The sequence below is a fragment of the Somniosus microcephalus genome, chromosome 3, assembly GCF_052327205.1.
Source record: "Somniosus microcephalus isolate GS21.2 chromosome 3, FLI_Smic_1.0, whole genome shotgun sequence".
In the NCBI taxonomy this organism is placed as follows: domain Eukaryota; kingdom Metazoa; phylum Chordata; class Chondrichthyes; order Squaliformes; family Somniosidae; genus Somniosus; species Somniosus microcephalus.
The window spans coordinates 241,409,400-241,423,875 of NC_140989.1; the positions used below are offsets into that span (position 1 = coordinate 241,409,400).

The window sequence follows — 14,476 nt, forward strand, 5'->3', positions numbered from 1 at the left end:
GATATGCGGGATCGGGTACCAATCCGGAGTGGTGGCGTCGGTAGTCACCGCATGGCCGCCAGCCGCCGCCTGGTTTCGGCACAATGTGGAGAGGCGAGGACCAGGGGCTCTTGGATCGCCGAATGATCCCGAGCTGCTCCATCGTGTCGAACTCCGCCTTCGCAGCCGCAAGCTCGCCGGGTTCGAGCCTTCTAGCCCGCGCATAAACCGGGGAGCCAGTAGTGGTGGTGTGATGTTCAACACCATGCTTCGTTGCCGAAGAGGAGAAGGTGGGCCTTGTCAGCTCCGGAAACTCCCCGAGGAGCCGCGTGAAGTCATCCGGAGGATGGAAAGCACAGGCAATGGAGCGCGACACGGAGGTACCGTGGTCGCCTGGAATCGAGTGGAAGGTGGCCGCGTTGATCAGCCGGCGGTGCCGGACATCGACAAGTAGGCTGTTGGCACACAGAAAATCCGCCCCTAGGATAGCCTGTGAGACTGTGGCCATGATGAATTCCCATAAGAAGCGCTGACCGCCGAAACAGGCTTCGACCCGCCGCTTTCGGAACGTTCGAATTGCTGCGCCATTAGCCGCTACAAGGGAAAAACCGAGGTACCCAGTCTGCATGTCGAGCTTCGACGCAGGTAGAATGCTACACTGCGCCCCGGTGTCACAAAGAAAACGGCGGCAATCGGTGATATAAAGGAGTTTCCCTGTAGATCAGACGGCCATTGCCACCGCGGAACGCCTGTTAGACTTGGTCATCCATTGCCAGGGACGCCGCCTGCGCTTTCTTGGGTTTTTTTGGGGCGAAAAACTGCAGGGGGAACGGCAGCATCGTGCTTTCGTGCCAAAACGGGTGTGGTAGGAGCACCAGCCCACTGTAGGAGGAGCTGGAACCGTGTCTGTGGGGGATGGGCGCCTCGTGGCCGCGCAGCACTGCTGGGTAACCGTAAAAATCTTATCGGCTTCGGCCGCAAGCTCGGCGCAGTCTGTAATGTCGGATCTGGCTAGGGCAGCCTGAACCTGTTCAGGCATTTGATAGAGGAAAAGCTCCCGGAAGAGGAAACATTCCGGTTCGGCACCCAAGAGCGTGAGCATTTGGCTCATGAGCTCGGACGATTTGGAGTCCCTGAGGCCAGGCAGCGTGATAAGCCGGCGTGCGCGCTCCGACTTTGAGAGCCCGAAAACCTGAAGCAACCGCGCCTTAATTGCATCATACTTGCTGTCAGTAGGAGGACTACCGAGGAGGCTGATGATCCGTGATGCAGTTGCGCTGTCGAGGGCGGAGACCACGTAATAATAACGGGTCTGATCCGCGACGATGTTCCTAATGGCGAACTGGGCTTCAGCCTGGATAAACCAGGCGTCTGGTTGTTGCTCTCAGAACTGTGGCAGTTTCAGCGTGACGGCGTTCGTGTCCATGTTGAATCTTCCATGAAAATCGTTCGTAGAATTCGGGGTCACCAATGTAGGAACGGAGGTTCCTATCAAAAAGACCGAGTTCGACTCAGGCAATTAAAACAATGAACTTTAATGAAACGAAACAAGTTTAAACTGGAAACTGCTAGAACACATCAATTACAGGTCTACTCTCCTTGAGGGCTCCACGACGACTGATCCTCTGGTCAGAAGACTGACGTCATGATGTCATCACGTTCTTCCCGCCATTGGGGCATCACGTGACTAATGGCATGACGTCATCACGTTGAAACCGTGCTGTAAAGGTAACTAGGCATTGTACAGACAAACGGTGTAATTAAAGGTACAGGCACAGACAGTAACTACATTGCTGTTAAAGGAATTATGTACAACCACTCTGAGTCCTTTGGTGGCTCCGCCACAGAATTATTTTTGAGTTTGTGTACTTTAAAAGAAATAGATCTTAAAATGAAATCCAAGAAAGAAGCACAGGATCTTAAATGTATGAGTATTCAAAAGTCGCCGGATCTGTTAAAACTCCTGGGTTACATTCCTGCTTGAATTTGCATTACTCCAACCTAATGGCATCATATCAGATTCAGTATATGTCCATTCATATGGCCAGAGATGTCATTCATAAGATGCACCTGCTGTTGAAAGACACCTGGCCTGTTCCAACCATTGCCTGCAGCGGAGAGGACAAAAGAGGCCCTTTAAGTGGTCATGGTTCCTCACACTATTTTGAAAGGTGTGTAAAAAGCTTGAGTTCTCTACCCAACAAAATGATTTTTTTCCTGTACTTTCTTGTACCTTTTTTCTGAATTCAATGCAAGTGACATGTGTAATCAATGTGCCTGCTTTGTTCTCACTTTTCTGCTCTGTCCATTCCTTTCCTGCATCTTTACCTATAATATTTAAATATAAAACACACTCTTGAAGTTACTTACTTAAAATTGTACATTAATGTGCATTAAGAACATAAGAAATAGGAGCAGGAGTAGGCCATTCAATGAGATCATGGCTGATCTTCTGCCTCAACTCCATTCACCGGCCCTATCGCCATATCCCTTGATTCCCTTACTGGTCAGAAATCTATCGACTTCTGTTTTGAATATACCCAATGATTGAGCCTCCACAGCCCTCTGGGGTAGAGAATTCCAAAGATTCACCACCCTGTGTGAGAAGAAATTTCTTCTCATCTCAGTCCTGAATGGCCTACCCTTTATCCTGAGGCTGTGGCCCCTGGTTCTAGACTCCCCAGCCAAGGGAAACATTCTCCCAGCATCCACCCTATCAAGCTCTGTAATCATTTTGTATGCATCAATGAGATCCCCTCTCATTCTTCTGAATTCAAGAGAATACAGGCCTAGTTTACTCAATCTCTTCTCATACGACAGTCCCGCCATCCCAGGAATCAATCTCGTGAACCTTCGTTGCACTCCCTCTATGGCAAGTATATCCTTTCTTAGATAAGGAGACCAAAATTGTACACAGTACTCCAGGTGCGGTCTCACCAAGGCCCTATATAATTGGAGTAAGACTTCTTTACTCCTGTACTCAAATCCTCTTGTAATGAAGGCCAGCATACCATTTGCCTTCCTAATGGCTTGCTGCACCTGCACATTCACTTTCAGTGACTCATGTACAAGGACACCCAGGTCCCTTTGAGCATCTGCATTCCCCAATCTTTCACCATTTAGGAAATACTCTGCCTTTCTGTTTTTTCTACCAAAGTGGATAACTCCACATTATATTCCATCTGCCATGATCTCACCCACTCACTGAGCCTGTCGAGATCCCCTTGAAGCCTCTTCACATCCTCTTCACAACTGACACTGCCACCTAGCATCAGCAGCAAATTTGGAAATGTTACATTTAGTCCCCTCATACAAATCATTGATATAGATTGTGAATAGCTGGGGCCCAAGCACCGATCCTTGTGGTACCCCACTAGTCACGGTCTGTCATCCTGAAAAAGACCCGTTTATCCCTACTCTTTGTTTTCTGTCTGTTAACCTATTCTCAATCCATGCTAGTATATTACCCCCAATTCCATGTGCCCTAATTTTGTTCACCAAGCTCTTGTGTGGGACCTTATCAAAGGCCTTCTGAAAATCCAAATACACCACATCTACCGGTTCCCCTTTGTCTACTCCACTAGTTACATCCTCAAAGAACTCCAATAGGTTTGTCAAACAGGATTTCCCTTTCATAAATCCATGTTGACTCTGCCCAATCTTACTATTAATTTCTAAGTGCCCAGTTATTGCATCCTTTATAATAGATTTCAGCATTTTCCCAACTACTGATGTGAGGCGAACAGGTCTGTAGTTCCCCGTTTTCTCTCCCTCCTTTCTTAAATAGCGGGGTTACATTTGCTATCCTCCAATCTGCAGGAACCGTTCCAGAATCACTAAACATAAAAACACTAGACATAAAATGAAAGCTACAAGTTATTGGTCTCTGCATCTTCCATGGTTTTAAAAGGAAACTATCTCCTCGGATGTTTCAAATGGGCATTTTCCTACCTTTTGTGCTGGCTTTGCCTGGATCTTGCTTCTCGCTGGCTTATTTCCTTACCTGCACGAGACCATGCGTTGATAAGTCGCTGAGTAGTGGTGCGTTCTTGGTGAGTCTCTGATTCATTCTTCACACTGTGCCCCTTTACTGCAAATCTCAAGTCACAACAAATGGAATCAACCTTCCATGTAGTTTTCAGATCGCATTAACCTTTAGAGCGGTTTCACGTGCACTGAGGGCTATGAAGATTATGAAGTTCAGCAATATCACTACCCTTATCTATAAAGGTATCAAATTGATATGCCGCGCACTCCTTAATTGGGGTCCATTCTGCACCTCGTTAGGATTTCCTGTTACAACACTGCCCATCATACAGTCACACCCGTGGCAGCACACTTCAACTAGTTCCCAAAACCAATGCTCATTTTCAGAGACCCTGCTTCCAATCCCCCCCCCACCACCACCTTGGTTTCTCTTTAGGTAATTTGTCATTTTATAATTTCTCCTCTTTTTATTTAAAGTGTTTTTCAGACTTTATTTTTTTTCCTGTTCATTCAAGGTTGTACTGCCTTCCACCCTCCCTTTCCAAAATTAAAAAATAAATTGGATTCCTACCTGCTCCTTCTGGCCTTCTCTACCCACCCCTAGCGCCTCAAGGAGTACCATTTATTATTATTAATATATATATATATATATATATAATATATATATATATTTTTTTACTTTTAAATAAACAATATGCTCCACTGCCTGCGTCACATTCTCTGATACTTTCCCTGGCTCATGGTAAGGCCTGCGGAGGATCTCTTTAGCCCTCCCTTCACTCCACCATGTGTGTGTCACCCCCAATGACTATAGCTTCACTATATCCTGAGCACATAATCCAGGCTGACACTCCAGTGCAGTGCTGAGGGAGTGCTGCACTGTCAGAGATGCAGTCTTTCAGATGAGACGTTAAACCGAGGCCCCGTCGGCCCCCTCGGGTGGATGCAAAGGATCCCGCAGCACTAATTTGAAGAAGAGCAGCGGAGTCCTCCCCGGTGTCCTGGCCAATATTTATCCCTCAACCAACAGCACTAAAAACAGATATCTGGTCATTATCACATTGCGGTTTGTGGGAGCTTGCTGTGCGCAAATTGGCTGCTGCGTTTCCTACATTACAACAATGACTACATTTTAAAAGTACTTAATTGACTGTAAAGTGCTTTGGGACATCTGGTGGTGGTGAAAGGCGCTATATAAATGCAAGTCTTTCTGTAACCCTATGGAAAAACTGCACTGCCTCTTCAGCTTCCTCTGCCTGCTCCCTGATTGCAATTGAAGGGTCTGGAGCTGCCCTGTGTGCAATAAAGAAATACAGAACTTGCATTTATATCATGCTTTTCACAACCTCAAGACATTCCAAAGTGCTTTACAGCCAACGAAGTGCTTTTTTGAAGTGTAGTCACTGTTGTGATGCAAAAAGACGAAGCAGCCGATTTGCGCACAGCAAGATCCCACAAATAGCAAGGAGATAAATGACCAGATCATCTGTTTTAAGGTAATGGTTGAACCATAAATATTAGCCTGGACACCGGGGAAATGCCCCTGATCATCTTCGAAATAGGTGGATGTAGCAGATTCTAAGGCACTAAGAGGGCAGATGGGGCCTCGGTTTAATGTCTCATCCGAAATACCGATGCCACAGGAAATGGACCAGTATACAGTTACAGTTAGTCTTTCATCACCTGGCTAGAATTAAGTGAACTATACTCAGAACTCCTTACCAGACACTGGCTATTCAAACTCCAACTAAATGGTAAAAGTTTTAAGCACGCAATACTTTTTAAATTGGTCATAACTGGTTGCAGCATCGTGCACTCTTGTATTTTTCCTGCATCGATTGATTCCTTTTTCGCATTTACTTCTGGCTAGTTTTTATGGTTTGGTAATAGAACACTACACCTGTGCTTTTCTTTAAATGAAAAACATGTTTATCTATATCACCAAGGTTTTCTGAAGCTGCAATTAACCTTAGTTCCAAAGGTTAATCTTTGTGATTGGGTGTTCTTGTGCTCCAGTAAGGTCAGTGGTACAGAATCATATAAACAGGAAAACCAGTTCGTAATCCTACTTTTGTTTCAACCTCATGATCCCGAGATGAAAAAGCAATAGCAAACTACAGAAAGAAACTACAATATTTTTATTAATAGAAAAAAAAATTCAAAATGTCGCTGGGAACACCATTATCTGCTAAAAGCAACCATATTATCCAGCACCGAGACAGAAAGCTTTTTATATATATTTTTTTTGGATAGGACAGGTGCTTATCAGTTCCAACAGAGAGAATAAAAGTTTTATATCCAATGTTGTGCGTCCATTTGTTGGGTTTATTAGACAGTGTCCTCGTAGAAAGTAACAGGCCCTTTGCCGCTTGTTGCACATTTCATTCATTCACTGCTTGGAGACACGATTGAAGGAATCAAGAACAGGAAGAGGTCTATCCATGGTAGCATCAACCCAAATTCACAAGATTTGACAGAGGCCTTTCACAGATTTCGAAAGTTCGTCAGAGAAAGCTTGTGTTTCCAGACTTGACTGTAACATCAAGTCAACCATGCAGAGTTTTCAAGCAGACTTACTATTATTTGTCACCAGTTGTCTTCCTTGGAGTTTGAGGCAACGTTCAAAGTTGCATACTTGCGGGCACGAAAAGTAAGAATGCAGAAAGGAAATCATTAGCAGCAAAGAGCATTGATAGTCCTCAGCGGTGCTAGCATTTCCATTCGCAAGGAAACATTAGTCCCATAATGTAGCACACAATGCCAAAAAGGCTTCCACCTCCAATGTAGTCTTATTCGCAGTGGTAACTTGAACATACTGGTCTGGCTTTAGTCTATATACACAGTGGTAGTCGTACATTGTGTGAAAGGATTGGCACTATGTAATGTCCTCTTCTTCTGAACAGTAGTCACGCCCCTAAAAAAGATAAACACCATTTTTAAAAATTCAATAAATTATATTCTTCGCCCCAAACCAAGTTAATTTTAAGGCATTTAATGCACATGTAATCAATGCAGATGACAGCTGTCCTTTAGAAATTCACTGCTGTCGTTATCTAGGATCCAACGGAAAATTGTTTTGTTAGAATTCAAACATAATTTTTATTTTTACTCATAAGGCACATCTTAGGATGCAAGCACATTTTATAATACATGAAACAGATCTGATTATAAATTGCAGTTAGTTTGATAAAGTATATTGCATTTTTTTTCATAAAGTATTTTTCAAATTCAACTGCAACCTTTTCAGTTTAACATAAAGTGATGCACAAGGCACGGTAAGCTTTAGCAAGGAATACGGGCAAGACTGTAAAGCATTACATATGATGAAAAGGTATGGTGTCAAGAAATATAGGCATGCCCCACAACAGTGCAATACTTATTAGCAGTACAAAGATGGCCACAAAATACTTATGCTACCCAAATGATGATGGATTTAGTTGTCTACAGTAAGGGGATTCAGAGAAAGAAATACATCCCAACACCAAATGATAAGGTTGGTAGTGAAAAAGCATCAAACACTCCAGGGTCAGCAAGAGCATGGGTCAGATAAACACTGAAGATCTTTTATACTTCCAAGAACCTGCCTGAATGGCAGCTTTGGAATAGCACCCCTGAAACATGTGTAAATTTCTCCTGACACTGCCAATTTAATAGCAAAGAGCAAACTGTTTTGTGCGGTCGACCCACATCCACTTGGAACAAGGCTGAGAAAGACCAAACTCAATTTACTTCACTTGGGACCCTCATGAAAAACACATTCCCAATAGTTTGATCTGGATTTGAACCATGGAAACCCTTATCCATGCTTTTAGCAGCTCCAGACTCACCCTCTCCAGTCACTGACCTCCATAAACTTCAAATCAGCCAAGACCCTGGCTCACATCCTGTCATGTGAAAAATCTCATTCCCCATCACACCCATCCTTGCTGACATATATTAAAATGCTGTCTCCAATAGGATCCAATTTAAAATCCTCAATCTTGTCTATAAATGGCCCCACTCTACCGCTGCAACATCCCTTCCTGGATTCTTGACTTTGGTCTCCTGCATATCCTCCCCCTCCCTCTGCTCAAGCTTTAAAGGGAGTGCCTTCAGCTGCCTCTCAAACTCCCTCTCCCAAACTTACCCCCTTTAAAAACCTTCTCAAAATACTTCTCTTCCACTCGGTTTTCAATCACCTCTCCTAACCCTCTCGCAAAGGCTCCCAGTGCCAACTCCTTTTGTGCCTTTGTGAAATGCCTTGCGACGTTTCTCTTTTTTTAAGATGCTAGAACATTGCAAGTAGTTGTTGTTCCAGAGGTAAAAGATCAGTGTGTGAATTCGCAGTACCAACCAGACCCCCTCTTTCTCTCCTCTCCTGACTACCTTACATATAGTAGAGGAGAAAATTTCCACCCAACAACTGAGATGGTTGAAAAAAAAGGATTATTTTTTTCAATCATAAAACATCCACTCAGTTTCACCACTAGTGCATTTTAAGCATGGCAAAACTGCCATGTTTTAACTTGCAACTGTTTCAAAACAATTTCCTCATCAAAGTTGAAGACAGTTAACAAATCTAGAAAATTTCAGCACCATGATTAGGGGGAAAAAAAACCCACTGCCTATGGACTTAGTCAATGCAAGCAGTAAGAAAACCCAACCCAATATTTTCAAATTTTAAATGTGTGCATTTCATTGGGTGATTGACCACACTATTCCATAGCTCTGCTGTGTAGCTGCAATGATCAAACCAACCAGTTTACAGAGTTGACAGAGACAAATTCACTAATTAAACTTAGAAATGTCAAAGAGGAAGCAACAGTAATTCAAAGTTTGTGACAACTGATGTCAAACATCAGACCTCTGGAAAAGTTATAACTTTACAACTCTCTCCCTATTATTGGCCCAGAACTTGGTGATGGGGGCTTGCCGCATGTGCAAGCCCCCGATGTGCGCTCACCCTGCGCGCCGACATCTGAAACCTGGCCCGCAGTGGATTTCCTTTCAGTGGCCAGGTTCTGATGTCGGCGCGCTGTGCTAACCTGACCCAGCGGCGTAGTTAGTGCGATGTGCCGGCTGGGATCAGGTGAGCACTGTTCAACCAATCAGGGGAGGGGAAACTTCATTCATAAGTTTGAGAGTAAGAACTGTCAAACTCATGAGAAGTACTGCACCCCAAAACACTACTTAAACTTTAAATAAAATTTTAAAAAACATCCCAATCATTAAATTAAGTATAAATAAGTTTAAAAAAATAATTTAAACAATAATTTATTTTTTTGAAAAAAATAATTTTTTAATAAAAAGGGTCTAAAACTAAACTTACCTTATTGTAGATTGTTTAAAATAATAAACCTGTGGGAAAAAAAATTCTAAATTGCACTAAAACACCACTTACCTGTAAAAATAAATGCTTACGTGTGCTTTTTACAAGCGTAAAGACCGGAGGCCTTTACACATGCGCAAATCCCCCAAAACAGAGGAAATCCAAGACGCACGCGCTGCCCCCTACAGCGCACGCGCTAGCCTCTTCACCTCTTGGGTTAGAGGAGAGGAAATGCCGGTCTTCAGCGCATGCGCTGTGCATGCTGAAAACCGGCATTTCCTCCGGCCAGACGCGTGAGTACCCCTTCCGTACTCACGCGTTTGGGGAGGAATTTCTGCCCCTATGTGTTCTCTTTATTTAATTGCATATCTACTGAATAGACAAACACTTAAGCTACCCAGGTTAGCTTTTACAGATGGTTCCTTCTATTCCACCTTTCCAATTATGGTAATTGATACTTTAAGAACCCATTAACTCTGCAGCACATGCAGATGAATGTAATCACCCCACAGGCATAATCCAACACAACAGGTCCCGAATATCATGGGTCGCATTTGTGCATAAATGATGCCAGTTTCTGTGTCACTTTCGCTGACAGGATCTTACACTGAAATTTCGTGCAAAGCTCATTTGCCTAGAAGTGAACTAGAGCACTACACAATCAGGTTATTGTAATCTATTGCGCAGGCTGACTAAAGATTCTGCCTGTCCCTACCCTCAAAGGGCACTAAGGGATTGTCAATTTCTGAATCTATGCTAGTTTTACAGTGAGCAGACAGAAAATGCTCAGCCGGTCAGGCAGCATCTGTGGAGCGAGAAACAAAGTTAACATTTCAGGTCAATGACCTTTCATTAGAACTGGAAAAAGTTAGAAATGTGACAGGTTTTAAGCAAATACAGAGGCAGGGAAAGCGGGGAGGGGAGGAAAGAACAAAAGGGAAGGTCTGTGATGGGGTGGAAGGCAGGAGAGATTAAATGACAAAAGGGATGATGGTGCAAGGCAAAAGGGGATGGTAATGGGACAAGTAAAGAAACAAAAGATGGGACTACAGGAGGTGTAAATGGCAATAGCAAAATGATTAACAACTGTTACTGTCCGAAAAAATAGAAACAGTGGTTATGATCTGAAATTGTTGAACTCAATGCTGAATCTGGAAGGCTGTAAAATGCCTAATCGAAAGAGGAGATGCTGTTCCTCAAGCTTCATTGGGACAGTGTAGGAGGCCAAGGACAGAGAGGTCAGAGTGGGAGAGCAGCAGAGAATTAAAATGACAAGCAACCGGAAGCTCAGGATCATGCTTACGAACTGAATGGAGGTGTTCCGCACCAGTTCTTCGGATATGTCTTCCTGTTTTCTCAACCAAGGATTCCCCTCAGTTTGGTGGGACAAAATGCATCAGTGAATTGAGCAAAATAAAGAAATCCACTGGAGATGCCTGTTGTACTGGAGAGACCAACTGGCCTGCGAGAGATCTCACATATGAAATTCGTCTTCTGTACATTTCTAGTGTGCTTACCAGAGGACACTGCTAGAGCGGCAATTATTTTGGTCACTTTACAACACTCGATGCTCTGTCTTTCCTAATGCAGTTTTGCTTTTTGACCGTAAGAGAATTAACATTGGCTATGGTTGGAGGAATATTAGTTGTCTGACCTCTGCTTCCTGCATGTTAGGACTTTGACCATTCTTTTATCATCTCTTCTTAACACAGGAGCTACTTGTTCCTTGAACTCCCCTGGAAATGTAAACATGGGTCATGGTTCATAAGCAGACACCAATTATAGTGGTCTGTGATTGGGGAAAGTTTTTTTTGCACTCAACATGGATTTTAAAACTAAGCCAAGGCATACCAACAAAGCATTTCAGGCCAAGGAAATATGTGCAGTGGTCAGATCAAGAGTGGTAATGTTTTCACTTAAACAGGAACAGCACAAAGCAACTGATGCCAACAGCTGAAAAGAGAGACAGACATAGGCTACAGTACTTGTTCTAACCCTGAAACTTTATGAAAGCTGCCAAAAACCAATGGCCTATTTATTTCTCTCAAGTTGGTAGGATCAGTGTCTTCTTATTCCCATAAAACCCTCCCAGTCAGCAAGGAACATGTATTCATATTGCTGCCTACGTATGTAACACAATATTAAATGGAGCTCAGCAACACCTGGCTGTATGTGTTAGATCTAGCATGCCAAATGTTCATTCTCCTAAATGAACTACCCTGGACCAACGAACAGGATCTTGTTTAAATCGATGTGCAAAAATCGTGAAGCTTTTTAAAAAGAGGAGCGAGAGAGAAAGGGGAGCAATTTAGAAAGGAAGATGGACAGGCATAAGCTGTTTTTCTACTACAGGTAGACAGACTATACTTTATCCGAACTTCCGAAAACCTCTAAAAACCAAAAGTTTTTTCGTTCAGCGTAAGTCGTGCGCACGACATGACCAGAGTGGCGCACGACTTACGCTGAGCAGGGCAGAGGGTCACAGAGTTCCCTCCTGGGCAGGAGATTGCAGGCCGAGCCGGGCAGTGTGAAGGAGGTACCGGGAGAGTGAACCCAACAATACAGCGGCCGGTCCGATAGCTGCAGCAGCCCGTCCGATATTCTTTTCTCCCCTGACCCGACGCCCATCCGATATTCTTTTCTCCCCCCCCACACCCGACCCGACCCGTCCGATATTCTTTTCTCCCGACCCGACCCGAACCGTGACCCGTCCGATATTCTTTTCTACCCCCTGACCCCACCCCCGACCCGGACCCCCCCCGACCCCGACCCCCCCCCCCGACCTGAACCGCGGCCCGTCCGATATTCTTTTCTCCCCCCCCCCCCCCACCTGACCTGATTTGCGGGCCAGCTTAGTAGGAGTCAGCCGATATCCGGCTTTCCAGAGAAGCAGGAAGGGGAATGAGACACGGAACAGTCGCAAGAGGTAGCCTGAACATTTAAAAATTTATATTAAATACAAATTTCCCAGTCTTATAATAATACCTTCTGAAATCCGAAAAATTCCGAAAACCGAAACTCAGCTGGTCCCAAGGCTTTCGGATAAGGGATAGTGTACCTGTACATGTTTTGTTAGCTGACTTCTAAGAATTTCTATTAACATAGATTTTTAGGAACAGGAAAAGGGTTTTTGGCCCAATTGGCCTGTCCCTTTTTATTGTGTGTAGTCATGAAATTCCAAGGACAGAAGTACCTTGACCTCGTAACTGTGAAGAGGATGATATGATGACTGCAAGAGATTAGTATAATACAACTTAATAATTGGAAGGAAAGGGAAGAGTGGGGAGGAATTATTTTCCTAATAATAACTGCATCGTCAGAAAACTTGGAAACCTATATAAAACCAGCATATTCCCATCAACAGTTAATACCAAATCTTATGACATGATCTATTTGCTGTAAAATAAAAACAGCTTAAAAATCTTCTTATGGACACTCGGTACTGTTTGGCTATTGTTTGCAATGTAACATACTTACTGCAAACATACATAGATAACTGGAAAAATTAATTGCTTCAATATGTGAAATGTTGTTCTTGCTTATTTTGTTTTTCCTTTTGCTTTTTGTTTTCACCCACTATAGGGTAGAATGATGAAGGTCAGGGATTTACTCCACAGCTCCAGTCAAGTCATAGTCACACCAAATCACTTTCACAAACCAAGGAGTTACAGAATGGCACTTGTGACAGATTATAAAACCAAGCAATGAATGGGTCTCAATTCATAATATTATGGAAAAGTGAGATAAAGGGGGAAAATAACCTCAACCAAACCCTGCAGGGAGAAAGGGGATGCATTGGGACAAAGATGAGAAAATGCAGAAACATTTTAAGAGGCAAAGAGAAACCTAGAAAAACGCACAGCAGCAGAAGCTAAACACAATAGTAAAAAATTCTTACAATGGTAAGAGGGCAATCAGATGCTAACAGATCAAGAGTGAACACAAGAAAGTAAATATTCTGAATGATTACTTCCTCCAAGTATTCACAAGGGATAACATGAGCAACAGGTCCCAAACAGAGGTAACCCAGGTAAAATAATTAACTTTGACACCAATAAGATAGAAATCTTAGATGGGCTAAAAGGGCATAAAACCAATAATCACCAGGTACTTATCCCTCAGTGCTGAGAGAAACCAGGAGGAGATTTATGAGACACTGACGATCATCAGAGGGAGTCAATGGAGTGTAGGGAGCTACCTAAAGAATGGAACCAGGCCAACATGGTGCCCATATTCAAAAAGGGGAACAAGACAAGACATTGGCAAGTACTGACCATTACTCTTACTGCTATTCTGTGTAAACTTGATTTTCTGTGCAGTAGTAACGCAGTAAACAGCAGTCAACATGGATTCAGAAGTGGAAGATTGTGCCTGACCAACCTCCTTGACTTCTTCCAAGTGGACTGTGGGAATCCCCATGCCATGGTGCATCTAGACTTCCTAAAGGCATCTGACAAAGTTTCACATAAAAAGCTATGGGCTCAGCTCAAATATATGAGGATTCAGAGTAAACCTTGGGAAGTGCTGAGTGGGGTGCTACTCGGTGATGGGACCACTACTGTTGCTACGTTACATAATTGACTTGTATTCAAAGGTTCAATGAGGTGACATTTGCAGATCATACCCAACTAGGAGGAGCAGTGGAATCAGAAGAGTAGATCATAAGTTACAAAATGAGTTGGCAAACTATGTAAATAGGCAGAACAATCAACATATGGAGTAGAGAATTCCAGATGGAGCAATGGAGCTGAACACCTGGAAGACTTTAGGATCTTACCAGATGGACAAATGAGGATGGGCCAAATGGCCTTCCTCATCAGTAATTATCTTGTGAACAAATGAAAATGATTGGAATCCTAGGCCAACTTGGCTTTTAGTGCAGAAATACTCAGTTCTCAAATGGTTCCATACAATAGCCAGGATAATACCATCGGGTCATTGACATTCAGAAATCCCAGATCAATTGTGGACCAGTTTTCTTTCGCTGCTCTCATAGCTGTTACTCAACATAACTTTAAGAACCTTTGTACATTTCTCTGTTTAGCAATCTTTCATTGTTTTTTGTAACATACTCTTGACAAAAGATCACAAATAGGGGATGTCAAGTAGGAGAGATTTTATTGTTACATGATACTAGCTACAAATAGGTAGAAAAAACCCAGGAAAATCCATCAACTGGAACATATATATACCGCATATCCT

The 14,476-nt window shown here is 43.3% G+C and overlaps 1 protein-coding gene across 1 annotated transcript in view; it reads right to left on the bottom strand.

Annotated features, from left to right (window-relative positions):
- Positions 1–6,089: 6,089 nt before the first annotated feature.
- Positions 6,090–14,476, bottom strand: part of LOC147121772 (uncharacterized protein C1orf21-like) — an 82,665-nt gene continuing 74,278 nt past the window's right edge. Inside the window, exon 4 of the mRNA XM_085982265.1 lies at positions 6,090–6,880. Within this exon, the coding sequence (XP_085838391.1) occupies positions 6,842–6,880 (39 nt within the window). The 3' untranslated portion in view covers positions 6,090–6,841. The remainder of the gene's footprint in view (positions 6,881–14,476) is intronic.